Source organism: Falco naumanni, chromosome 1 (genome assembly GCF_017639655.2).
Source record: "Falco naumanni isolate bFalNau1 chromosome 1, bFalNau1.pat, whole genome shotgun sequence".
Taxonomy (NCBI): Eukaryota; Metazoa; Chordata; class Aves; order Falconiformes; family Falconidae; genus Falco; species Falco naumanni.
The window spans coordinates 107,697,742-107,721,422 of NC_054054.1; the positions used below are offsets into that span (position 1 = coordinate 107,697,742).

General features: G+C 65.6%; 1 protein-coding gene across 16 annotated transcripts in view; it reads right to left on the reverse strand.

Annotated features, from left to right (window-relative positions):
• Nucleotides 1–23,134, reverse strand: part of MYO18A (myosin XVIIIA) — a 38,885-nt gene extending 15,751 nt beyond the window's left edge. For 2 of the 16 annotated variants that reach the window (XM_040616599.1, XM_040616571.1), the window contains exons 1-19: nucleotides 18,297–18,420; nucleotides 16,936–18,028; nucleotides 7,372–7,459; nucleotides 7,121–7,230; nucleotides 6,870–7,046; nucleotides 6,534–6,744; nucleotides 6,114–6,256; nucleotides 5,499–5,599; nucleotides 5,345–5,408; nucleotides 5,079–5,223; nucleotides 3,613–3,624; nucleotides 2,921–3,097; nucleotides 2,752–2,842; nucleotides 2,475–2,667; nucleotides 1,906–1,992; nucleotides 1,112–1,253; nucleotides 863–1,022; nucleotides 592–778; nucleotides 263–500 (exon numbers count right to left, since the gene is read on the reverse strand). In XM_040616599.1, coding sequence (XP_040472533.1) covers nucleotides 263–500; nucleotides 592–778; nucleotides 863–1,022; nucleotides 1,112–1,253; nucleotides 1,906–1,992; nucleotides 2,475–2,667; nucleotides 2,752–2,842; nucleotides 2,921–3,097; nucleotides 3,613–3,624; nucleotides 5,079–5,223; nucleotides 5,345–5,408; nucleotides 5,499–5,599; nucleotides 6,114–6,256; nucleotides 6,534–6,744; nucleotides 6,870–7,046; nucleotides 7,121–7,230; nucleotides 7,372–7,459; nucleotides 16,936–17,949 — 3,340 coding nt within the window. In that variant the 5' untranslated portion in view covers nucleotides 17,950–18,028; nucleotides 18,297–18,420. Of the gene's footprint in view, nucleotides 1–262; nucleotides 501–591; nucleotides 779–862; nucleotides 1,023–1,111; nucleotides 1,254–1,905; nucleotides 1,993–2,474; nucleotides 2,668–2,751; nucleotides 2,843–2,920; nucleotides 3,098–3,612; nucleotides 3,625–4,682; nucleotides 4,704–5,078; nucleotides 5,224–5,344; nucleotides 5,409–5,498; nucleotides 5,600–6,113; nucleotides 6,257–6,533; nucleotides 6,745–6,869; nucleotides 7,047–7,120; nucleotides 7,231–7,371; nucleotides 7,460–8,033; nucleotides 8,091–8,612; nucleotides 8,679–8,717; nucleotides 8,754–9,169; nucleotides 9,248–9,489; nucleotides 9,553–9,759; nucleotides 10,559–16,935; nucleotides 18,029–18,296; nucleotides 18,424–23,082 lie in introns of those variants that run through there. The other 14 variants (XM_040616482.1, XM_040616473.1, XM_040616509.1 and 11 more) reach the window with 14 other exon arrangements.
• Nucleotides 23,135–23,681: the final 547 nt, after the last annotated feature.

Genomic DNA, 23,681 nt, shown 5'->3' on the forward strand with positions numbered 1-23,681 from the left:
CCGGCGGCACCAGTGGAGACACCCAATTAAGGCCATGCCTGTCCCCGGCGCAGATAACAGCCCCGCAGGGGAGGGGGACAGGGACAGGACCGCCCTGCGGGGATGGATGGCAGCTCTGGGGCTTGGAGCAAGGGTACAGGCGGATGGGGGTCCCCAGGGAGGAGATGCAGCCAGGACCCCCGTGGCATCCCGCAGGGGGACGTGCGCTGCAGCCCTGGCATCGCCCCGTCGCGGGTGCCAGGGATGCGGCGGCACGGCTCACCTTGGCGGTACATGCGGAGGGTGTCGAGCAGGCGGGAGCCGCGGAGCTGGGCACGCAGGAGGGGCACGTCCAGCTGCATGAGCCCGGCCTCGCAGTGCTCCGCCGGCAGCTCCAGTTCACTGCCGCTCACCCGCCGGCACGGCAGAGCCCGGGGGTCCCCGCCGCCCCCCGCCGCCTTGGGCAGGAAGCAGTGCACAAAGTGGAGCTTGGACTTCTTGATGCTGTCAATGAGGGCGTCCTGCAGGCACAGGAGAGTGGGGTGAGCGGTGACACGCAGCAGTGCTCCACCTGGACCTGGGGACTCCCCCCCTTGGCACCCCCTTACTCACCACTTGCAGCTTGATCTGGATGCAGAGGGATTTCTTCTTGACAGCAGCCACGCCGGTGGTGAAGGTCTTCCGCATGCTGGTGGCCCGGCGCAGGGCCAGCTGGGACCCCCCCTCCAGCCCTGCCACCGAGCCCGACAGCACCAGCGCTGACCCGCCACGGCCCGCAAACAGGCTGCTGATGACCTTCCTGCAGGGCACGGAGGGGACGTCACCCCCCAAAATCACCCCTCCCCACGCCGTGCTCCCCCACCAGCCCTGGGACCCCACTCACTTCTGTGACTCCTGCAGCAGGACGGAGGCATTTTGGGAGGCCGGGTTGTGCTTGACGTGGTTGAGCCAGCCCGTGGCATCGTACTCCACCCAGTTGGTCCCTGAGCTGTGGCCCAGAAGGAAATGCCGGGGCTTGTCACTGGGGAGCAGCGGGTTGTGCCCTGCAGGAAGACACGGCACTGCTGGGCACAGCCCTGGGGACCGGCGCTTTGCTGACACGTGGCCCCGTGGTGCCGGTCCCCCCCCTGACCTTTCTTGCCCCCTTCCTGGGGGCCGTAGTAGGAGAAGAGCCGCTCCAGCAAGGTGTCCTCGTTGCCGCCTGGCTGCAGCGCCTCCTCCTCCAGCAGCCACAGCAGCCCCCGCGCCTCGTCTGTGCGGGCCAGTGACCGGACCTGCGGGCGACACTGCACTTGTAGTGCCTCCAGGGCAGGGACAGGAGGTGACACAGGGGACCCGGGCCACCCAAGGAGCAGGCAACCTTGGCCGCTGTCAGCAGCAAGGCAAAGCGGCACCATGCGTGAGGGCTCCTGCTTATGGGGACGCAGCAGGGCAAGAGGCCGTATGTAACACTCCAGGCAGCGCATCCCGTTGGGGTGGAAAACACGGTGCTTAGGTGCCCACGGGCTGGAACCCAGTGCTGGGCTGGTGCTAGCAGCTCCCCTTGGTCTCTGCAGCCTCCTCCAGCAGCGACTGGAGCACCCCAGGGACTGGAGAACCTTGGGGAGCTGTGCACCCTGGGGACCTGAGCACCTTGGGGACCAGAGCACCCCAGGGACTGGAGCACCCTGGGGATCACCCAAGGTCTCCATGACTCCTGCCTGCAGCACAAGCAGCTGCCGGGGCAAGCGGGAGACACCGTGCCAGGGGATACACCAGGGATGCGGGCTGCACACACGCTCGCAGCCACACTGTCATGGCCAAACATTCAGAACAGCCCCTCTTCTTCCCCCAAGGACCACCAAGGGGCCAAGAAAGCCGCACGCCCACTGCCTCGGGCCACAAGCTGCAGTGATGGGGCTGCGAGGAAGCATGGCGGGCACTTACCAGTGCCTGATGCGAGGGCTGGTCTACAGCAGCTATGGAGCCAGAGGAGCCGGGCTCGGCGTCAGCCAGGGCAAGCTCTATGTTCTCCTGGCGAGGAGGGACAGAGGCACGATTAGTGCCCATGCAGCAGGAGAGCCCCGATAGGGACTGGCAGCCAGTGAGGGTGTTGGTCTCAATGAGGGGGGCAGGGCCTTCCCAGCACCCCGCTGCGCCAGCAGGGCACAGGGTGACGCCGGGTGCCAAGGGGGGACCAGGACACGAGGAGGGTCCCCCTATGGCTGTTGGTGCTGAGATGGAGCAGCAGCAGTGATCTCCACCACCCACCCGCCACGGCCACCCCATCACCTCCCAGCCTGGCACGTCTGCAGGGAAAGGTGCCAGCAAAGGCACCGCAGGTGGTGGGAGCCCTGTGGCCACCCCTGCTGCACCGAGCGTCCTGCCAGAGCTGCTGCAGTTGCACTGCTCCACGGCAAGTAAGAACTCAAGGAGCGGGAACGCAGGAGATGCTTGCGCCGAGAAGGAAGGGCAGGGGGGGAGGAGGCGATGGCAGCCCTGGCCATCGTCGTTACCTCCTTGTAGCGCTCCAGCTCGCGGGCGAAGGTGCGCTGGTGGAAGAGCAGCTGCAGGCGCTCCTGGGTGTAGTTGTGGCAAAGCTCCTCGAAGGTGGCCCCCCGGCTCTGCCCTGCCAGCTCGGGGTTCTGCGCCCCCGGGGTGTCCACCACCGTCACCGAGCACACCGAGTGCTGGCTCGATTTCAGCGCCCTGTGGGGACAAAGGGACACAGTGGGGTGAGTGGCTGCTGCCAGCCCCCCATGGCTCTCCTCTGCCCCACCCCCCAGCACGTACCTGTTGAGGAGGGAGATGAGGAGGGTGAAGAGCTCAGAGTACAAGCCGGCCGCCATGCCCTCCAGGCACTCCAGTGCTGTCAGCTTGGGACCTGGCCAAGGCAACCCTCAGTGTCCCCAGCCTGGTGTCCCCCTGGGCCACCAGCTGTCCCCAGTGTCCTTCATCCTACCTGTACCGCTGTCACCCAGGGGGGGCTCATCGGGGCCCTGCCGGAAGGAGGTGGATCGCTGCAGGGTACCCTTGGGCTGGTGCTTGAAGATGGAGGAGGAGAGCTCCTCCAGGCTGCAGCCCAGCAGGTAAGCGGCTTTCTGAGCCCACTCGTGCCGTGCAAACTGCTTCCTTCCAGCTGGAGGGTGGAGAAGGGGGCTCAGTGCCGGCCGGGGCATCCCCCTAAATCGGGGGCATTTCCAGGCAGACCTGGGACAGTCTCAGGGTCCCCCAGAGCAAGCTGGGGATGCTGTGCACAGTGGGAGCACGTGGCCTGTGCTGGAGGGCTGGGAAGTGTGTTTTGGGGTCTGATTAGAGGAGACAGGGGGTGAACGGCTTCATGCCTCTGCAGGGCTGAGCCCAGACCACGCTGCGGGACCAGGAGTGGGAGTCACCCCTCGCCACCGCAGCCCAGGACCCCTGGGGCCTGTGACAGTGTGGGGCTCTGAGTCACCCCAGCACGGGGACACATCCCTGCTCGTTCACATACACCGAGCAGCCTCACCGCGGTACGGCAGGACAGATCGCGGACACAAGCACACGGATGTGGGAGATGGGAGCAGGTTAATGGTGACACGCAGGGACATGACAGCAGGAAGGTGGTGGCACATGGGAGGGGGAAGCCAGAGACACGTGCAGAGAACAAGACTTTACCTTCGTCGGCGTCTGCATTGCAAAAGGGCAGCATGCACCATGCGAACAGAGACAGGGGTTAGAAACAACAGCACGTGACAGCGCGGACACGCGGCACGGGGACGCCCTCCTGCCAAAACACGCCACGCGCAGGCACCACCACGCGCAGGCCAAGCCTTGTCCCCCCCAGGCATCACTGCAGTGAGACACTGCAACCTGGTGCGGGACCCCTTCCCCTGTGAGCCCCAGCCACACTGCGGGCACTGGTGGGGAGCTCTGCCTGGAGCACCGGGAGCCGCTGTCAGATCCAGCCTGGTACAAGCACCAAGGGGCCAAAGAAACGGGTGCTAGCGCAGCTGAGCTGGTTCTGAGCATCCCCAGTATCCACAAGATGCGGGGGAGGCTCCAGGAGCAGCACAGAGCTGGGGCTGGGATGCTCGCCCTGAGCCGGATGCAGGGATGCTCGCCCCAAAGCAGGATTTGGGGTTCCCCCCTAGCAGGCTCCCACAAAAAGGCTCCCGGTTGCCCAAGCACCCCGCTGCGGTGCCTGCTGCGGGGCCCTGCTGCCCTCTAGTGCCTCAGAGCACCCCACGGGCCAGCGCTGCACCCCGCTGCACCCCCGAGACCCCTCCGCTCCCCCGCTCCCCATCCCTGACTCATCTTTCCCCCCTCCCTGGGGCTGCAAATCTCCTCGGTGCAACACTGGCTGTGCCAGGCCCTCCTGCCAGCGTGCAGCACCACGGGGGCTTCCAGCACTGCGGAGGGGAAGGTGAAAGCCCCAGGGGGAGAAAAGCATCCCCAGAAAGCTGAATTCATTGCCCCCAGGGATGGAGAGCAAAGCTGGTGCCCATCAGAGCAAGCCCCGTAGCCCACGGTGAGCTCTGGGTGCTGGACCAGCCCCGTCCCACGCCAATGGTGCCAAAGGACTGGGGGAGGGTCCTGATGGGCAGCAGGCAAATATGGCTCTGCCAGGACCCAGCTGGGGGTCAGGGTTGGTCCTGGCACACCAGCAGCACCTCAAGCCCCTATTTCAGCCCCCAAACCAGCACCGCACAGCACCACCCGGAGCAGAGCCCCCCACATCTCATTACCGGCTCCGTCTGCCAGCAGCTCTGCGGGGAGGACAGGGGGGAAAGGTGTTACACTGGGGACAAGGGACACCCCCCCACCCCACCCCTCACCCCCTGACTCCCTCAGCCCCAGCCAGGCCCTTGGTCTCCCAAGTTGGCAGGGGCCAGCCCAGGGTCTGGGGGTGATTAATTCCCACCAGCCAGCGGGACCACCCTGACCGAGGGGGCAAAGCCAGGTGCCCCAGAACACCCAGGGTGGCACAGCAATGTCCCTCAGCTGACACAGCCCCAAAACCCGCCCCAGGCTCCACCACACCATGGGGGCTGTTTGCAAGGTGCTGAGGTGCTGGTGATCGCTCTGGGACCTCATGCAGCCATCAGCCCCAAGCCTTGGCTCGTTAATCCCTCCCAGATTACCTTTTGTGGCCCCGGCGGCCCCCAGATGATAAATGGCCCCCAGGACAAGCCAGAAGGCTTTCTGCTCATCGCTGGAGATGCCCATCACCTTCATGGCAGCCTGAAGCTTGTTGAACTGCTGGGTCGCCTTCTGCTTTTCCTCCGGCTGCGAAGAGCAACAGGAGCCATTGGTGTGGGAGCCTGGCTCTGCCTCCCCCCGGCACCCGAATGCATCAGGGAACCCTGTCCCCCCGCCGACAGCCCCTTCCCAGCCCCATAGCAGCGACCTTGGAGAGGGGCACGATGCCAAAGACGTTGTTCTCTGCCAAGTGGTTGAAATGAAGCTCAGTCCTGTGGGGATGAAGACCGAGATTGGCCCCATGTGGGAGACCTTGGAGACCCCCCGGGCAAGAGACCATGCCCTCGCCGCCCCCAGCTCACCGCAGGGTGCTGTCAGAGCAGGCCAGCAGGTAGTAGAAGATGTTGAAGGTTGCTTCGTTGGCTGGGCGCTTCGTGACGCGCAGCTTCTCCAGCAACAGCGTCTGGTGGAGGTGGGAGGGTTGGAAACCATCCCTGAAGGCCCCGCTCCCACCGAGACCCCCCCCAGCCCACCCCAGCCTTATCCTTGCTGCCTGCCCAGGATCCCCGCGGAGATGTGAGGGTCTCCCGTCCACTGCAGAGCATCATATCAATGCAAACATCATCCAAGCAACCCATGAGCATCTCCTCTCCTGGGGTGTCTGCTACTACAGGAGCACGAAGTGGCTCCCTTGAATTTTAAGAGCTCTGATGTTATCGCAGTGGGGCAGCTTCTGGCAGAAAGACACCCTGACATTGGAGCTAACTCAGCAAGGACAGGGAGTCAATGTGCGCTGCGCACGTCTGGCAGTGAACGAAGACGAAGCAGGATGCCTGGCCGCTAAGCGCTGTGAGCACGGCCGGGCTGCTGGGAGGAAACACCCCGGCGAGGATGGATGGGCTCCCACGCCAAGGGGAGCTGCCCCAGCGAGGACGGACCAGCTCCTGTGCCGAGGGGGGCTGCCCCGGCCCCCTCACCTGTATGGAGGCAGATGCCACCTGCCCAGCCTGGTCGAAGTCCAGAGAGATGATCTGGGAGAAGCGGGTGGCGTTGCCATTCATGCCGGTGCTGCTATTGCCAAAAGCCTCCAGGATGGTGTAGAGAGCCTGCCACTTCTCCACTGCGGGAAGAGAAGCGGGACGGTGGCGTGCAGGGGCTGTGCGGTGGCCGGCCGGAGCCGGCACTGCTGGCCAGGCAAGTGCCACTGCTCCTGTGCCATGTTCCACGCCGCAGCAGCCTCGAGAGCACGGTAAGGTGACCGGCGTGAGAAAGTGAAAGCGCGCCGTGTGGCATGTGTCCGGCCACTGCTGGGTGCAGCAGGCGGCGGACGGCTGTGACTGCAAAGCAGGGGGCATGCACAGGTGGCACGGGGATGCCGCACCCCGCCGGGGACTCACCGGAGAAGACCTTGCCAGTGCTGCCAGCGATGGTGGTGAGGTACTGGACAAGGTGTTGGCAGTTGGTGGTTTTGCCGCTGCCACTGGCGCCCAGCAGCACGACCGCTTGGTCCTGGCGGCTCATCAGCATGCTGCGGTAGGCAGCCTGGGCCACCGCGTAGATGTGCGGGGACGTGTCCTCCCTGCGGCACCCTTTGAACATGTGCATGACCTGGTGGGGAGTGGGGAGAAGTAGGCGAAGGTCAGCACCCCACCACCCTCACCGGCTCCCTCTGCACGGTGGCATGGCTCCAGCTGCCCGTCCCCTCCGGTCCCCTCCCCTGACAGCAGGGTCACCTTCTCAGAATACATGGAGGGGGAGCTCAGTGGGTTGATGATGACCATGGTGGGGCCGGCGTAGGTGTGCAGGAGGTTTCCACCGTAGCGCTGCCGCAGCGTGTGCAGCACGCTGGACTCGTTGAGGTAGAGGAGGCTGGCGAGGTCCTCCACGCGGTCACAGGAGGGGGGGTTTGCCTGGCAGCAAGGTTGGGGGGGCGTCAGGTGGGGAATGGGGGTCTGCCCCACCATCCCCCACCCCGCAGCCCTACCTTCTCCACATCGTCCTCCTCCACCTCCAGGACGGTTCCATCATGGTCCAGCTTCACCTTCACCTTGCCCTCGGGCAGGGGGACACCTTCCTCCAGCCGCAGCTGGCTGCCTGCAAGGGGCACAAGGTGCTCAGTGCAGCTGTGCCGGCAGCCCCCCCGCAGCACCACTGCCGGGCCGGGGGGTCTCGCTGTGCCGTGGGAAGGACAGGGTGCCCCTTGTCCCAGCAGTGCCAGGCTGACCCCTGACTCACCCAAGGAGAAGCCATCTCTGTGCACCAGCCACACCTTCTCTGTCTCATACCAGGCCTCCTCGGCGGCTATCTGCTCCTCCGTCTTGGCCTGTGGGACAGCAGGACATGGGACAGGTGTGGCCACATGCCCCCTCCCTTCTCACCCGCTCCCCACATCCCTGGGGCTGGAGTGAGCCGGGCTGTGTGGCCACAGGGCCACGTGCTGGGCAGCCACAGCCACCCTCCACCAGCCCTGAGCCCTCCTGGCACGTGTCCCCAGCTTGGCTGCTGACCCCAGAGAACCCAGCGGGCTCGGGGCAGCAGAGACCACCAGGGCCCTGCCACAGCTTGGGACAGACACAAAGTCACAGTGACCCACGCGTGCATTCCCCACGGCCACCTTGGGCAAGCCTGGAGAGGCCAAGCTCCCAAACCGCAGCCCAGGGAGCAGGCACCCACGCCAGGCACATGCCGGGATGCAGGCACATCGGGCATACGGTGGGGACATGGGACATGCTGCAGGGACACACTGTAGGAACACAGGACACACTACAGGGACATAATGGAGGAACACAAGACACAGCGATGGCAGAGTACCGCGGCATGGGAACTGCCGGGCTGGCACAGCCGGCACAGCAGGGATGTCCCCGCCACCCGGGAGCAGGGCGACCCCAAAGCCAAACCTGAGCTGCAGCAGGGACGGGGCCAAAGGCGGCTGCCGGGGCATCGTCCGCTTGACCCTGGCGAGGCCGAGAGACGGGTGGTGAAGGTGAGAAGAGTTAATCTCTGCCCCGCAGACAGCGCAGAAAGCAGCGGAGGGAAATGAGCGAGGGCAAAGCGCCATTATGCCAAACCCCGCGGGCACTCCTGGTGCCACAGCCACCGCTGCAGCCAGCAGAGTGGCAGGTCCAGCATGGTGCTGGGGACACACGGAGCCGGGAAGGACTGTCCATGAGGCCATGCTGCCAAAGCCCCAGGGCTGGGGGCCCCTGTGCTGACCCACTGTGAGCTCTGCCAGCACCGTGCACCGCCGTGCACCACACATCCCACCTACGGCGGCTGCTCTGCCCCTTTACACCCTGCTCCACACCCCTGCCCGCCCCAGTTGTGCCACCTCAACCAAGAGCACCCTCCCGGGATGCCGAGCTCCCTGGCACGGCCCCGCTGGGGAGAGGGCACCCAGCCCCGGCCACCCCGGCACCCTCCGGCCCCGTGGGCGACGTGGCAGCCCACGGAGCAGGGTGGGATGGGGAAAGCCTTACGCTCCAGCATGAGGCACGGGCGCAGATGCCAGCCCAGCGGCAGACAGAGGATGGTGGGGCATCGCTGGTGGAGGCAGAGGGCTCCTGAGGATGGGGGTACGGTACCTGGCTGGGTGCCGAGGCAGAGGCGGCGGGGTCCAGCTAAGGCAGCGAGGAGGGAGGAGAGAGAGGAGAAGAGAGCGGGTGAGAGGCAGCAAGCAGCAGCACTGTGACATGTCACAGGGCCCCAGCATGGCCACAGTCCCCACAGCACCACCTGGGCATCATCCCAGCCACCAGCAGCCATGCCCGGGCTGCCATGAGGATGCCACAGGCACGGCAGCTCCCCAAGGCTGGGCACACTGATCAGGGCAGCGATCCCCAAACCCACCAGCATCCCTAGTCATCCATCCCCTGCTGCCAGTGTCACCCAGAGAGGGACCATGGAGCTGCTGGCCATGCACAGCGGTACGATCACCCTGTGCGGAGCACACGGCACAGCCAGTGCAGTCGCACACTGCCCATGCCTCCCTGTCCCCAGGCGGGCAGCACGCAAGCGCCAACGCCCCTGGAATTACAGAAGTGGTGAAGATCCTCTCCAGCCGGCGCTGTGCCTCCTCTGACGGGCTCGGGCAGGACGTGGGGCTGGGGGGAGCCTGGAGGCAGAGCACTGTTAGCACCAGGCTGTCCACCCCACAGCCCCCACCGGCCCGGCACTCACGGCACACAGGTACCAGAGGGGCTATCGCAAAGGCTTTCCCAGCCCTGCAGCCCACCAGCACTTGGCACAGGTACCGGGGCAAAGGCTGGCACAGACCCACGGGCACCGAGGTGGCACAGCTGGGGTACCAGCAGGTACCCACAGTGCGCTGGGACCCGGGTCCCCACTCCCACACACCTGCTGGGGGGATGCCGGGGTGGTTTTCATGGGGGTTGGCCGCTTCTCACCAGGCTGCAGCTTCTTCTCCGCACGAGCCAGAAAGGGAGACAAGGGGCAACGTGATGGGGTGGCCACAGCACACACAACTGCTCCCCAAAGTGATCCCTGCCCGGCACCACACACCCCAAAACCACTGCAAACCATGCGGGTGAGCTCACACCATGCCGAGCCGGGTGGCACAACCCTGCCGCCGTGTTAGAGCATCCCCCGCCGTGCACACACTGGTACCTTGTGCCTCTCCAGGGCAGTGGGTTTCAGAGCAGATGCCTTTGCCGGCTCCGCTTTCCCTCCTGAAGACTGCACCAGCGGCTCCGGTTTGGCTTTGGTGCCCGGGGACAGGGACGGCTTCGCATCCCCCCTGGTCGGCTCAGGGGACTTCTCCTGCCTGTCCCCTGGCCGGAGCCGTGGCCGGTGCTCTTTGGTTTTGCCCTTTGCCATGAGGGTTTTGAGCCCAGCTGAGATCTCATCCTTGGGCTCTGGCTTGGCGGGGGCTACCGGCACGGTGGGGGGAGGTGGCGCAGCAGGGGGAGCTGGCATGGCCGAACGACCCGTCTCCTCCTTCCTGGGAGGTGGCACTGGCTCGGGAGACTTGGTGTCTCGCCCTGGCTCCTTGGCACTGCCAGCATCCTCCCCCGGCAGGACTTTGCGCACCACCTTGCGCACCACCCGGACCACCCTGCGGCGGGACAGCCCCTGGCCGTCGTCCCCCTGGCCCTCGGCGGCCGGACCCTCCAGCCCGTTCACTGCTGCCCCGTTCAGCACCGGCTCCGGGCTCTTCCCTCGCCCTGGGGGTGGCTCAGGGCTCTTCGGGGGCTCAGGACTCGGGGGCTCAGGGTTTGGGGGTGGAGATGCTGTATCCTTCACGCTCTCTGACTGCAGCCACAACAACACCGGTGTGAGTGGAGGTCCAGCAGTGCAGTGCCTGCCACCGCAGGCCCCTGCTGCTTGGGACATGGTGGTGCCCAGGGCTTCGTGCTCTGCCACAGAAGCACTGCTCCCGGCCAGACCCTGGCACCGAGGGACACAGCACACAGTCCCCTTCCCCAGCCAACCTACAGCCCCCCCAGACCCCAGGGGAGGGAGCGATGGTGACCTCCCTGGCCCCACACACCCATTGACCCTCAGGCTGCCAGTACGGGGGTAAAACAGCGCTCAGGGCACCGGCAGCCTCTCTGCAATGCGCAGGACAAGCCGCAAGATTTCCTCCACCAACAGCTTTGGTGGGCAGCGCGGGAGCCAGCACTGTAACCGTGGGGTGGGCACCGACCCATCATCCCACCGGGGCGTGCAGGGCAGGGGACAAGACCCGGGGAGGCAGAAGGGGAGAGATCGCTGCATGCCGACAGCTGGGCATCCCTGCCAAAAACACCCACCACCCTCCACACACTGCCCTGGCACGGCCACAAGCACTCCCCAGGGAGCGGGGGGGTACAGGGTGGGATGCTGAACCCACAACCCTCCCTGATGTCCCCACACCCTGGCACAGGGTCTGTCCCCACTGAGGGTGAGCCCCATCCCCAACACAGCTCCACCCTGCCCGGGCCCTGCGACACTTACAGCCCCATCCTCCTTCCCAGGTCTTTTCACAGCTAAAGACTTGTCCTCGTCCTTGACCTGAGGGTCAGACAAACAAGAGGAGCGCGTTTCAGCCTGCCGCAGAGCCTCGCTGCCAGAAAAGCCACAGGGGCTGGGAAAACCCACCGGGACCATCACTCCATGCCAGGGGGACAGGAGGCTGCGATATGAAACAGCCCCTATTTGCAGCCAGTAGCAGCCCCAGGGATGAGGACATGCATCCTTTCCAGGCTCCCCAGTAGCCAAAAAAGTGGGGGGGGGGGACACAGAGATGCACCCTGGTTACAGCAAACCCCAAATGTGGGAGACGAAAGCGCTCTGCCCGCCTGGCCCGGACCTCTCCTCATGTGGAGCTGGTGAGCGAGCTGGTATATACATAGAGCCCCGTCACCGCTCCCCACGGGGGCTCTGACTTTCTGCACGTCACCTCGCCGGGCGTCACAGCACGTTTTAAGTGTCACCAGCTAATCTCTGTGGCAGCCACGTGGTGGGATGTGCCAGCTCCCTGCCGAGCAGGGTTACTGGGGTCTCTGGGGGGGTGGGCAGCCAAACCCTCCCCTGCACCAAGCTGTGCCTCTGAGCTCCAGGGCTCGGCTGTGGCACCGCGTGGCGCAGCCCATGGGCAACGCTCCCTGAATTGCCAGCACACAGCTCCCACGAGAGCCTGGGGCTGGCCGGTGGCACTGGGGTGGCTCACACCGTGTTAGGGGCTGCACCAGCCACTCGCGAAAGCAGTTGTTAGTGATGGTGTTAGAAATTGCATGCGTGGCCACAATGGTGACCGCAGCTGGGCTAGGAGCGCCACGCTGCACACGGTGCCTGCACTGGACAAACTGGGGGAGCTGGTTGGTAGCGTGCGGCAGCGTGATCCGAATGTGGGGCGCAGGCAAACACGCAAGAGACTTCCCTTCTGCTCCCAGAACGCAAACCGGGATGAAAACGCCATGGTGATGTCTCATGGAGCCGCAGCCCTGGCTGGGGAGAGAGGGAGAGGTGAGACGAGCCGGGACCAGCAAGACGCCAAACCATGGCACAGTGTATGAGCACGTGCCCTTCCCTGTCAGCCCCCAGAGCCCGAGATCCTCAGGAATGGGGGTCTGAGCCCACCTGGTCCCGCTCGGCTTACGAGCGGGCAGCACCTATAGGACGGGCTCCAGGGACAGGCAGGTGGCCAGACTGAGACCCAGCAAAACTCATTGTGCAAAAAAAAGCCCCTTTAGTCAGCTGGCAGGACCGTGCCTGCTTTCCCCCCTGGGTGGGCCAGCCCCCTGCAGTAAGCAAATGCCAGGGTGAGGGAAGGGATATTTTCTTCCCCGGGCACCCTGCTCGCCCTGACAGCAGAGTTTATTCTAAGCCTGACCCTGTGCCAGCGGCCGGGCAGCCCCCGGTGGGGACCCGCTGCCCCAGCCAGCACCGCGCTCGGAAACCCAGGGTGGTCCCACCCAGGGCTGCTGGGGCAAACTCCCCCTCCCCAGGGCCAGGCAGGGTGTGGAGGAGCACTCGGCCACCGAACCAACCCGCCTGTCCAGGGGTACGTCACCCTGTCCCCGAGGGGTCCCCTGTACCCCCCTGTCACCGCAGTGTGAAACACCAGCCCCAGAGCACAGGCTGGGCATGGGGGTCTGGAGATGAACTTGCTCATGGGTGAGAGCCCCCAAGCTCTCCGCCCAAAGCGCTCCCACCTCCACGCAGCCTGGCACCTCCTGAAGGTCCCCAGAGACCACCGACATCGGGGTCCCCAGGGGGCTGCCAAAGTACCCTAGGGGTGGGTGCAGCCTCACGGCCCCCAGCCCCAGTGCCAAGACTGGCTCCCACGTGCCCCCCTTGTGCTCCCCCATGCCGTGCTGGTCACACGGGGGGTCCCCACCTTACCGCCAGGTCGGGGCGAGCCGGGACCGGGATTTCCGCTGGGGCGAGCGTGGCACAGCGCGGTGGGAGAGGCAGTAGCGGGGCGGCAGCCGGCGGTACGGGGACAGCTGGGCTGATAGGGCCACCCTAAAAATAGCTGAGGAATGCGAGGGCCCCGGCAGCGCGCGCAGCAGCCGGAGGGAGCACCAGGGGGGGGACACGAAGGCGGCGGGGCCTTGTCTCCGCCACCGCTGCCGCCAGCGCCGGAGGAAGTGATGTGGGCTCAGGGCAGCCCAGCGCCGCGGGGGAACTGCCTTGGCCGCCATCCCACCGCCCGCCCCGGGGGGAGCGGGGAAAGACGCCCCCAAGCTGAGCGCAGCTGCGGGGCGAGGGGGAACCCAAGGAGGGCCCCTGCGCTGCCAGGGATGGGGTCGCACACTCCTGCACCCCGGGGTCCCACCAGCAGGGTGCTGGATGTCAGAGAAGGGCGCCCAGCATCACAGCGGGGTGTCCAGCATCGTGCTGCCCCAACACCGCTCGCTCCCCCCTTTGCTTTGCCATGAACACAACAGCCCCCCCCAAAATGCTCCTGGCGAGGCACAGACCCCCGCCCCAAGGGGAGGGCTGGCACGCACAGACGTGTGCCAGCCCAGCAGCCCACCGGCACAGCGTGGCAGCCCACGGCAAAGCCGCTTTCATGGCAAAGCTGCCTCTGGAGGTCCGAGGTCTCCCTGGAAACAGGAGCAGGGATGGCGGGCGAGGGGCCGGGGTCCCCCCGCGCGGGGCCTGCCGGGAGGAGGCCGGTGGCAGGGAGCCAGGCGCCGGCGGCACGGAGGAGAGAAGGTGACAACCCCAGGGACACGGATGCACCCTGAGCCACAAACCACTCCCAGAGGGAGCAGGGGCTCCCAGCCTGACCGGGACGGCTGTGCCGATGACAGGCTGGAGGACACCAGCACTGGGCCACGTCCCTCCCGGCCCACGCTGACACCAGGTTTCGCAGCGCTGCCCCAGGGCTGGCACCACATGGCAGCCCTGGCCCCTCTGTGCACCCGGCACGCGCCAGGGAGAGGCCACGGCAAACACCCTTGGGTGGCTGGCACAACACAGCGCAGGGTGCCCGCGGTGACAACAACGTCCCCAGGTAGCACTGGTGGCAGCCACTGGGTTATCAGCAAAAAGGTCGCGGTCGTGTCCCCTGATGGAAGGAAGGAGAGCCCCCGCCTGCAGAGCGGTGCACGGCTCGTCGCTGCTGTATCACCCTGCAGCCGGGCTCGGGTCGGTCAAGGCACCAGCCCAGCCCCGGCACACAGAGCCCGCCACAGTGAGCCAAACCCACGGACCTGGGCAACACAACATGGTCCTGCCTTCCCAGGGGGTCCTGAGCACCCCGGGGCAGGGATGGAGCCACCCACCAGGGAGGAGCCCGGCTCCCACAGGCCATCTCCGCTGGGATCCCCATCTTGGCCGTTCAGTGATGGCATTTCTGCCTGGCCAGCAGATTCCTCTCATTCCTCTGCCAAGAACTTCAGTGGAGATGCACCCACCCCATGGCCGAGCCCACTGGACACAAGCCCCTTCCCCAGCGCCCCCTGGGACCCCCACACAGGGGCACCCTGGCAGCATCATCCCCACGGTGAGGGCAGAAGAAGAGCCAAATCAAGAACTTCACATGGAGGAAGCGTGGAAAAATGGAAAAAGCACCTCCAGCACGACAGGAGTCCTGCAGCCCACATCCCACATCCCCCCCCGCCTCCCCACACATCCACCGGCCACAGCACAGAGCCAGCACCAAGCCATGCCGTGGCACGGTGGCCTTGCACCCTGGGGACAGTGACCACCCGGGGACCAGGGTGTCTGTGGCCGGCGGGCAAGCATGGCACGCAGGGTCTGCCAGCACGGCTGCCAAATGCCTGTGGTCCCACCAAAGCGCCGGAGTGGTCGAAGGCGTTTCTGGAATATTTCTGCCGGGCCGGCGCACGCCTAGGCCCTGCCAGAGGAATTTTGCCGGTAAATAAATAAATACAAGCATGGAGCCGAGCCAGCACGGCTGCCCTGTGCCGGGAGCAAGGCTGGGACACGGGGGGGTGATTTCACCCAGTCCCCGATGCCCAGCCACGCCATGCTGCCGGCCGGCCCTCCCCCCCCAGCACTGAGACCCCCCCAAGATGTGCCGGGTGCTGCCCCTGCCTGGCTGCAGCGTGGGTCCGTGGGGTCGTGGGTCCGTGGGGTCAGGGGCAGCTCAGCATAGCCCCCACCGAGGGGGTCAAATCCCCCTGGTACGCAGGAAGCCCAGCACCGTCCCTGCTCCAGCCAGGGAGGGGCTTCCAGAGCAACAGCCCAAAATATGTCTATAATTTCCTGTTTCAAAAAGGATCATTTTTATTTAAATTAGGACCAGAAACATTCCAGGGAGCTTAGCAGGGCCTGGGGGAGAGCCGGGCCTCCCTGTGTGCCGGCACCTTGCACAGCCCTGACGGGTGAGGGACCCCCAGCAGTACCCTGCACCACAGCCTCAGCTCCCCATCACCGGCAAAGCCACGGCGCATCCCTCCGGTGCACCCCTGCACCACGCAGGAGGAGGACAGCATCCCTGCCAGGAGGTGCCTGTGCTGCAGTGGCAACTGAAGATGCCACAAACAAAGTCACAGTCACCCCTCCGGCCAGTTTTCTCCAGCTGATGCCGTCTAACTCTGCCAGGACCTGGCACGAGGCTGTTGCAGCATCAAGGGCACCAGTGCCTCCTCTTCCTCCCTCCAGCTGCAGCACCGCGCTCTGGGTGGGCACAAGCACCTCGCCAGCCTTCGCGTGCTGGCATCGAGCACACCTGTCCCCACGCTGGCGCACTGCAGTGGGGGTGGCAGCCGTGCCCCCCAGCCCCACAGGGTTATCCGGCCAGGGGTTATCCCGGTGGCACAGCCGGCCCAATGACACCTGCTGGGCTCCAGGGAGGAGCTGTGCGAAAGCCAGCGCTCCGGCTTGGCACAGACTCCACCCCAGAGCATCAGCCCGTGCTGGGGGAGCACATGGAGCCCCCCACTACAGCCCCACCATGGCCACTCTCACCCCGTCCCAGTCACCACCCTGCAGGGATGGGGCTTCACCACACTCAGCATGGCTCTCCCCACTGCAGGCAACCTGCTCTGCGGCCACGGCATCCTCCTGCCCCAAGGGTGGCTTAAAAATAAACTCAGCAAGGCAAGTTATAAGCCAAACCGAGGCCATGCTGCTGCACCCCCCTGCCACCACGGAGGGGGTCCAGCCTTGCAGGCTGTTGGCATTTGGGGGCCCTCCGCCGGGATGCTGGCTGGCAGGGGCGCTGGTTAGCCTGCGGCAGGGTCAGCAGAGCTGGGCAGCTCGCACAAGGGATGTGGGTCACCCAGCCATTAAGTTTCTATTTATACAGCACCAGCCGCGCACACAGGGCTGCACACGCCGTCGGCAGCTCCTGTCCCCTGGCACACCACGCCGCCTGCCCCAGTCCTGGGGGGGCATTCCAGCTAGGGTAGGGTGATGTGGGCAGTGGGGCAAGCAGTGGGGCAGGCAGTGCCCCTCCTGCTAAGCAGTGTTAGGGATTTTCCAGCAGCAAGGAGCAAGGCGCCTTTCTGTGCCAGACCTGCTCCCTCAGCAAAGGCATGGGGACAGACTTCCCTCAGGTGATGCAGAGCTGGGCTCTCCTGGAGCCCCTCCAGAAGGAGGAAAACCAAACCCAACAGCACACTGAGGATTTGGGGGGGCAAAACCCACCGGAGTCGGTTTGCAAGCCCTGACGCAAACCTGCCCTTGCAGCCTGGGCATGGGCAGGCATCACTCCTGCATCCCAGCCACAGCCTCCCGCTCCTCCCTGTGCATCGCTCCTGGCTGGAGCAGCCCAGCCATCAGTTCCCATGGCCACTGCCAACCCAAACACACGCCACGAGGATGCTTTCGGCCAGCAGAAACCCAGGGCACTGGCCCCGCGGCGAGGACGGTGTTACTCACATCCCAAGCAGCGCGGCGTGTCCCCTGGCCGCCCCGCAGCCAGCAGCGGCTCAGCTCACTCAGCTCCAGGATGGGCTGCACCTTCAGCTGCACCGTCTCCCCCGACTGCCGGATCATCTCCACGATCTCATCCCGGGATTTGCTCTCCACATTTCGTCCATTGATCTCCACCAACCGGTCACCAGGCACCAACCCCAACGCCAAGTCTTTGGTGCCAGCTCCAGGTTCAGCAAAGTGCACGACACGTCGGTACACCTGCCCATCGGGCGCCCGGTCCAGCATGGTGGTGCGGCGTAGGGAGAAGCCAAAATCACCAGTGTTGCGCCTCTGCAGCTCCAGCTGCCGTGGGGTGGGGGGCTGCGGGGGCACCAAGGCGGGCAGCCGCAGCTCGGCAGGAAACCTCTTGCTAACGAGCTCCGGCACCCTGGCACGCAGGGAGGTGGCAGGAGGGGTGCAGGGGTGTCCTTGGGGGACCCCTTGCTTGGAAAGCTGGGTCTCCAGCATGCGCACCTCCACCTGTGGGGAGGGGGCTGCTGAGTGCTCGGAGGGGGTGGATGTCTCTGAGGTGCTCTCATCCCGGCTCTTCTGGGAGAAGGAGAAACGTTTGACAATCATCTGTGAGTTCTGCTTGGCCAACGAGCCAAATTTGGCCGCCCGCTGCAGCACCGAGCCCTTGAAGTTGGCATCGTCCACCTTGAGATCATCGCTGGAGCTGGCCGTGCTCAGGTGGCCTGAGTCCAAGATGACGCTGCCCCGGTTGCTGTCGGAGTCGATATCTGTGAGATGCAGGTCAGAGCCACTGGCCACCTTAATGGGGATGGGGTTGGAGATCTCCAGGCGGGTCTTGGAGTCCCGCTTGGAGGCACGGTTGAGGTTGAAGAAGCCCCGGCGCATGCTCATCTCCTCCAAGCTCTTCAGTTCAGCTGCCGACATCCGCTCCTTCTTCTCCTTCTTTTCCTTCTTCTCCTTTCGGGCCCCATCCTTCTCCTTGTCCTTTTTCATCAAGTTGAACATGGTGGAGGGGGGCTCGGGGTACACTCACCCCTGTGGCAGGGCGCTGGGTCAGGGCACTGGTCACAGCACAGCCGCCTGCCTGTAGAAGGACAGACAGGCAACGGTGACATCAGACAGTGGCATGGCCAACACCCACCCCACCACCCCTCGCTCCACCTCACAGGTCACCTCAGCTGCCACCCCCGGCCCCAGGCCACATTCCCTGGGGACAGCAGCACTGCAGGGCTCCGAGACCACCCCAGTCATCATGTCCTTGCCCTGGCTGGGCACCAGGCCCTGGGATGCAACAAGGATGGCTCTGCATCCCCAGAGGTGCCCCAAAAGAAGCCCAGAAGCCTGACACCCACGCGCATCCCCATGCCAGCACCGGGGCTGAGGGTGGGAAGACCTCCAGCATCTCCCGCAGCTCAGAAGCCGTTCTGGAGCAGTACAGGTGGGTAGGGGAGGAAGGCATCCTGGTTGCATTCGCAGCAGTTACTGCTGGTGTGGACACTCCCTAGGCAAAACTGGCCGTCGCTGCTGGCTGCGGCACTGCAGGCGTCCCACCTGCCGGTCAAAAGCCCCTTGTCAAAGAAACAGAGGCCCCTCTGCCACTCGTCCCGGCCCTGGCCACCGCAAAGCTGCAGGGGACAGCCACAGGCAGTGTCCCCACTGGGGAGGGAGACGGAAACACGGCCCTAAGTGACGGCTGCTCTAATAAACAGGAACCTGTAAAATCACATCCCTCACAAACACTGATAAGTGTCTAATTTTAGCCAGGGCGACGCAGAAACTCATGACGCTACCAGTGACCTCCAGGAACAGTTGCTCTTTCATTCAGGCATCCCACAACGGGGGGGTGGGGAGAACACAGCCGGTGGCAAAACCATGGTACAGCAGAAACCCCAGACTCCCCCACCCAAAAAAAAACCCACCGCATGCACCCAGCCCCTGGGGGCACCCACAGCTTCAGGGACTGCTAAGGGACCTGTCTGCCCACAGGGCAACCAGTGCCCGCCAGAACCCTCCCCACTGCCTCGATATCCATCAAGTGCTTGGGCTGCAGATAAACAACTCCGAAGTGGAGCAGCCGGCTGGCAGCGCCATGCGGGGCAGGCTGACAGCTATATATAACGGGGCAGGAAGCCGCGCAGGAACTTAACCTCGGCACAAAGGACAACAGGAAAACTCCCCACATTTGAAGCATCTGCTTTAGAGATCTCTGACGGGCATGGGGACGAGGTCTGGGCAACCCACGGGGACAGGCAGCACTGCCTATGCTGGCAGCGCAAGCTCCGTGGGCATCCCGGGGTGTGTGGATGCCGTGCTGTGCCGTGCTGTGCCATGCTGTGCCAAGCTGCACCTTGGCGGAGCGCAGCACCAGTGCTGCATCACTGCCACTGCCTGTGCCTCCTCCCCGCAAGGAGCGGTGCCCACTGCCCCTGAAGGCACCCAGTGGGACACGGGGAACACGGCCTCCCCTCAGCAAAGCCACACGAGTTCACGGGGCCAGAGGGGACTGCCTGAACCCTGCTGCCCCTCGGGGCCAGAGCACACATGCCCAGGGGAGGCCCAGCCACAGGGCATGCAAGGGCAGAGCTCTGCAAGCCACAGCACAGTGCCAGCCCCAGGCACGCGATACAGCCAAGGGGGTGAGAGGAAGCAGTCGGAGGGACAAGGTCGGGCACGCAGTGCAGCCAGGTGGCTTGTTCACCAGCTCCGAGCCTCCTGCCCACAGCCAGAGGGGCTGCCACGGCTCTGCCGCCCAGACCACCCAACGCCAGGGTTCTGCCCTCCCCTGCAGCACCCAGGGCTTTGCCCAGGCCCACAGCCAGGGCATGGATCGGCAGGACCCCAAAATGCACGGAAACAAGCCCGCTCCTTTCTCCTCTCCCTGAAATGCTGGCTGCAGGGCGAGCACTGACCTAAGTCCGGGGACAGCCCAGCTCCCTCCCATGACCTGCAGCAGGTGCTGCCGGCAAAGGGCCCGTGGCTGCGCCATCGCAGGGGCTGCTCTCTGCCGGGTCCTCCGCAGCGCTGCCATGGCCTCGGCGCAGACAATGGCAGGGAGGGAACCACCTGCGCCGTCCCTGTCCCCCTGCTGTGCCGCATGCCACGGTACCCCAGCTGCCTGCGCATCCCCAAAGCCAAAAGAGCTGAACCCCCGGGAGCACCCTGCGCTCACCCTATGGCAGGGAGGGGGCTGCACACCCCGCGCCCACCCTACAGCAGGGAGGGGGCTGCCACGACCCCTTCCCAAGTCTGTTGGGGGGACTCTCGGGAGCAGAGCCACTTGCAGGGCAGGTGCTGGTTAGAGGCGAGGCGCTAGGAGACAGGCGGCCAGCGGGCTCTTTGTCCTCGGAGGTTTCTCTCCCCTGCACACACGCTCCCTCCCGGCCTTTGTACGCTCAACAAAAAGGGGGAACAAGCGTTACCAACTGCATGGCTAATCAGGCAGCACCGGCGGCCTGGCCACGGGTGCCCCACACAAGGCCACTGCTGGCAGGAGTGGGACAGGGGGGACAAGAGATTCGTGGGCTGGAGCAAACACCCCAGCGTCCCCAGCCAACGCGGGATGCCGTTGCGGTTTGCTGCCTTTTTCCCCAAGGAGGCTCCTGCCAGCGGCACGCACACCCCGGGGATGCCGGATGGGTGCAGCCCAACGCCGCGAGCAGGAGGCGGCTGCTGAGCGTCTCCCTGCTCCTGAATCAGACCCAACGTGCCTTCCCTGACTCAGCCCGGGCTCGCTCCAGGATTACCCATTGCCAGGCATGTTTGGGGCAGCAGCATGCATGAGCCATGACAGGGAGTGGGAGAGGCACCCGCGGGCGCCGGCTGTGCCCCGGGATTGCACACAAGGACGCTGCTGTGACATCTGGGCTGGCAGGGGACAGTAGATGTCACCCTGGAAGGGCCAGGTGGCAGAAAGGGAGCTCCAGCTGGAGGCCCCCAAACACAAAAGCCCTTCCTGAGTCACCCAAGCAGAAGCTGGGGGGGGGACACACAACTTCCCCCTCGCTGTCCCACCATGGCCACGAGCCCCCACGTCCCTGCCGGGGTGTTTCAGGTGGGGAGGCGTTCACTGAAACTCTGGGCCACTCCTTCTCTCCCCGAGACGCAATCTCGTCCGACACGCTCCCCGCGCAGGGACCTGCAGTGCAAGTTTCCTGGTCGCTTGCCCTCCCTGCTCCGTTCCCCGCTGCAATGCCGGCAGTAAGGCCGTGCTTGCACACTGCTTTGGCACATGAGCTGGCGGTCACTACCTCCTTGGGCACGCCACATTGGGGCATCCCACGCCCCAGCTATGCCCGGCCAGGCAGGGACAATGCCATGCCAGGGAATAGGTGCCAGCGGCAGCGATGCCAAACGGCCAGCCCAGCTCCCACACAGGGCAAAGGGGGCTGACCCATGCGATGGCTCCTTGCCTCCTTGCTGGACACAAGTTTTCCACAGAACAAGGAAATTTAGGGGGTTTCCAAATCCCTCTGCACTGCCTGCCCTTACAGACAATGTTGGGATGTGTCAGGAGGAAAACAATCTCAGATTTACCCGAGTCACAGCTGGGATGTGCCACTAGGCTGTCTCCAAAGTGGGATTTTGGGTCCTCCTGCTGTGGGAACCCCACGTCCAGCAGCAAAGATGGCTTTGCAGCATCACCCCAGGCTGGTGGCAGAGGCCAGGAGGGTGCACAGGGTGCATGCGTGGCATGCTGGCACCCACCTCGCCCCAAAGCCGGGCCATAAAACAGCCCAAGAGTCCCTACAAAACAGGGGCAGCGATCGCTGCCAGGCTCTGCTGTGTGGGAGCGAAAGCAGGAGATGGTTCAGTGATCAGCTGGGGGCAGGACAGGTGGGTCACAGCCCCATCACCACTGGGCACGCACCTCCCCCATCGCCTGTTTCTGGCCCCAAATTCACAGCCTGACCCCCCGCACGGCCCAGCCCATTGCAAAGGTGAAGGGCTGAGCCGTGGCTCACCGCCGGGCAAAGTTCAGCGCCGGTGCAGGCGCTGTGGGAACACTCGGCTCCCAGTGGGGATGGGGCGGTGGGAGCTGCCAGGTGGGGGTCCCCCAGTGCCAGGGTGCCAGGGCCAGCCCGGGGTGGGGGAGCACCAGCTGCCGTGTGCCCTCACGCACCCGCCACGGGCCCACACTTTTCTGTAATTGCCCTAAGTTTAGCTCCGGCGCTTGTTGACCAGACGATTTGCATCTCACAGGCCGGCTGGAAACCACACTATTTCTGGACGCGCGTCCCAGCCCTCACCCACTGCTCTATATATTCCTCTCTGGGCAAATTAACGTGCAAGCAGGCGCCGTGGCGGCCACAGGCAACTTGCTGCAAGGCCACCCACCCCTCTTGTGTCACCCCAAAAAGAGACCCAGGTGCCAGTGTCACCGGCCCCAGGAGCGATTGTTAATGGTTAATGGTGAGCCGGGCTAACGGCTTTGGGTGCAATTCCCCAGTGGAAAGGCCCAGGTCGGTGGTTTCTCCCTGGTAGCGGGGCCAGCCCTGCTGTGGGTGCTGGGACACCCAAGGGGTGCAGGGCCAGGCTACCTGTCTCCCGGTGGAGAGTGCCTGCCCACCCTGGCACCCACAGCTACCCCCAGCAGGGTGCACACACCTCCAGCACCCCACAGCTTGAGTGCTAAACACACAGGTGCTGCAATGCAACGGGGGGGGGGGGGTGGGGGGGGGGGGGGGGGGGGGGGGGGGGGGGGGGGCACGCACAAACACACCCCGCAGTGCAGCAGGGGGGGCTTGCACAAGGTGACACAATGGGGGCCGCCACACACATGCACGCACAGAGGCATGCACACGCACGCACACGCATGCACACGCACTGCAAGACGCCGGGGGATGCACAAGCACAGGCGCTGCAAGACAACAGCGGGCCACGCGCACACCGCCCCGCAGCAGCACCGGCGGGGCACGCGCGCACCCGCACACACGCGCACACACGCGCACACACACGCACCGTTGTGCAACGCCACGGGGGCACCGGCACGGGCACACACAGAGCCCGGCCCGGCCCGGCCCGGCCGGGGGGCGACGCAGACGCAGCCCGGCCTCCCGCCTCCCCGCGCCGGCCGGTGCGTGCCCCCGCCCCGCGGCCGGTACCGGTACCGGTGGCGGTGGGGGCGCGGCGGGTACTCACCCGGCAGCGGCGGCGGAGCGGGGCCCGGTGCTGGCGGCGGCGGCGGTGCCGGGCCCCGGCGGCGGGGCGGGGCGGGGCGGGGCAGCTCCGCACCGGGGCGGGCACTGCCGGCTCTGCGCGCGCCGCTCGGCTCGGCACGGCACGGCTCGGCTCGGCTCGGCACGGCACCGCACGGCACGGCTCGGCTCGGCTCGGCACGGCACCGCTCGGCACGGCACGGCACGGCTCGGCTCGGCTCGGCACGGCACCGCACGGCACGGCACGGCTCGGCTCGGCTCGGCACAGCAAGGCATGGCTCGGCTCAGCAGGGCACGGTTCGGTTCGGCACAGCCTGGAACGGAACAGAACGGCACGGCACGGTACGGCCCTGTACGGCGGTGTCCTGCCCACCCAGGAACACTCAGGCGCTGCGATGAGCACCCCCTGTGCACAGCAGGCACACGCACCCGCCCGCTGCCACCCCCCCGTCCCAGGGTGCGCCCCGGCGATGCACGGCTGTGGCACCCCCCCGCGCCCTGCAGCGCACCTCCCTGCTCAGAAACCCCACAGCACACGTGCACACCTGCTTTTGCACAGCTGCACACGCAGGTAGCATGCTC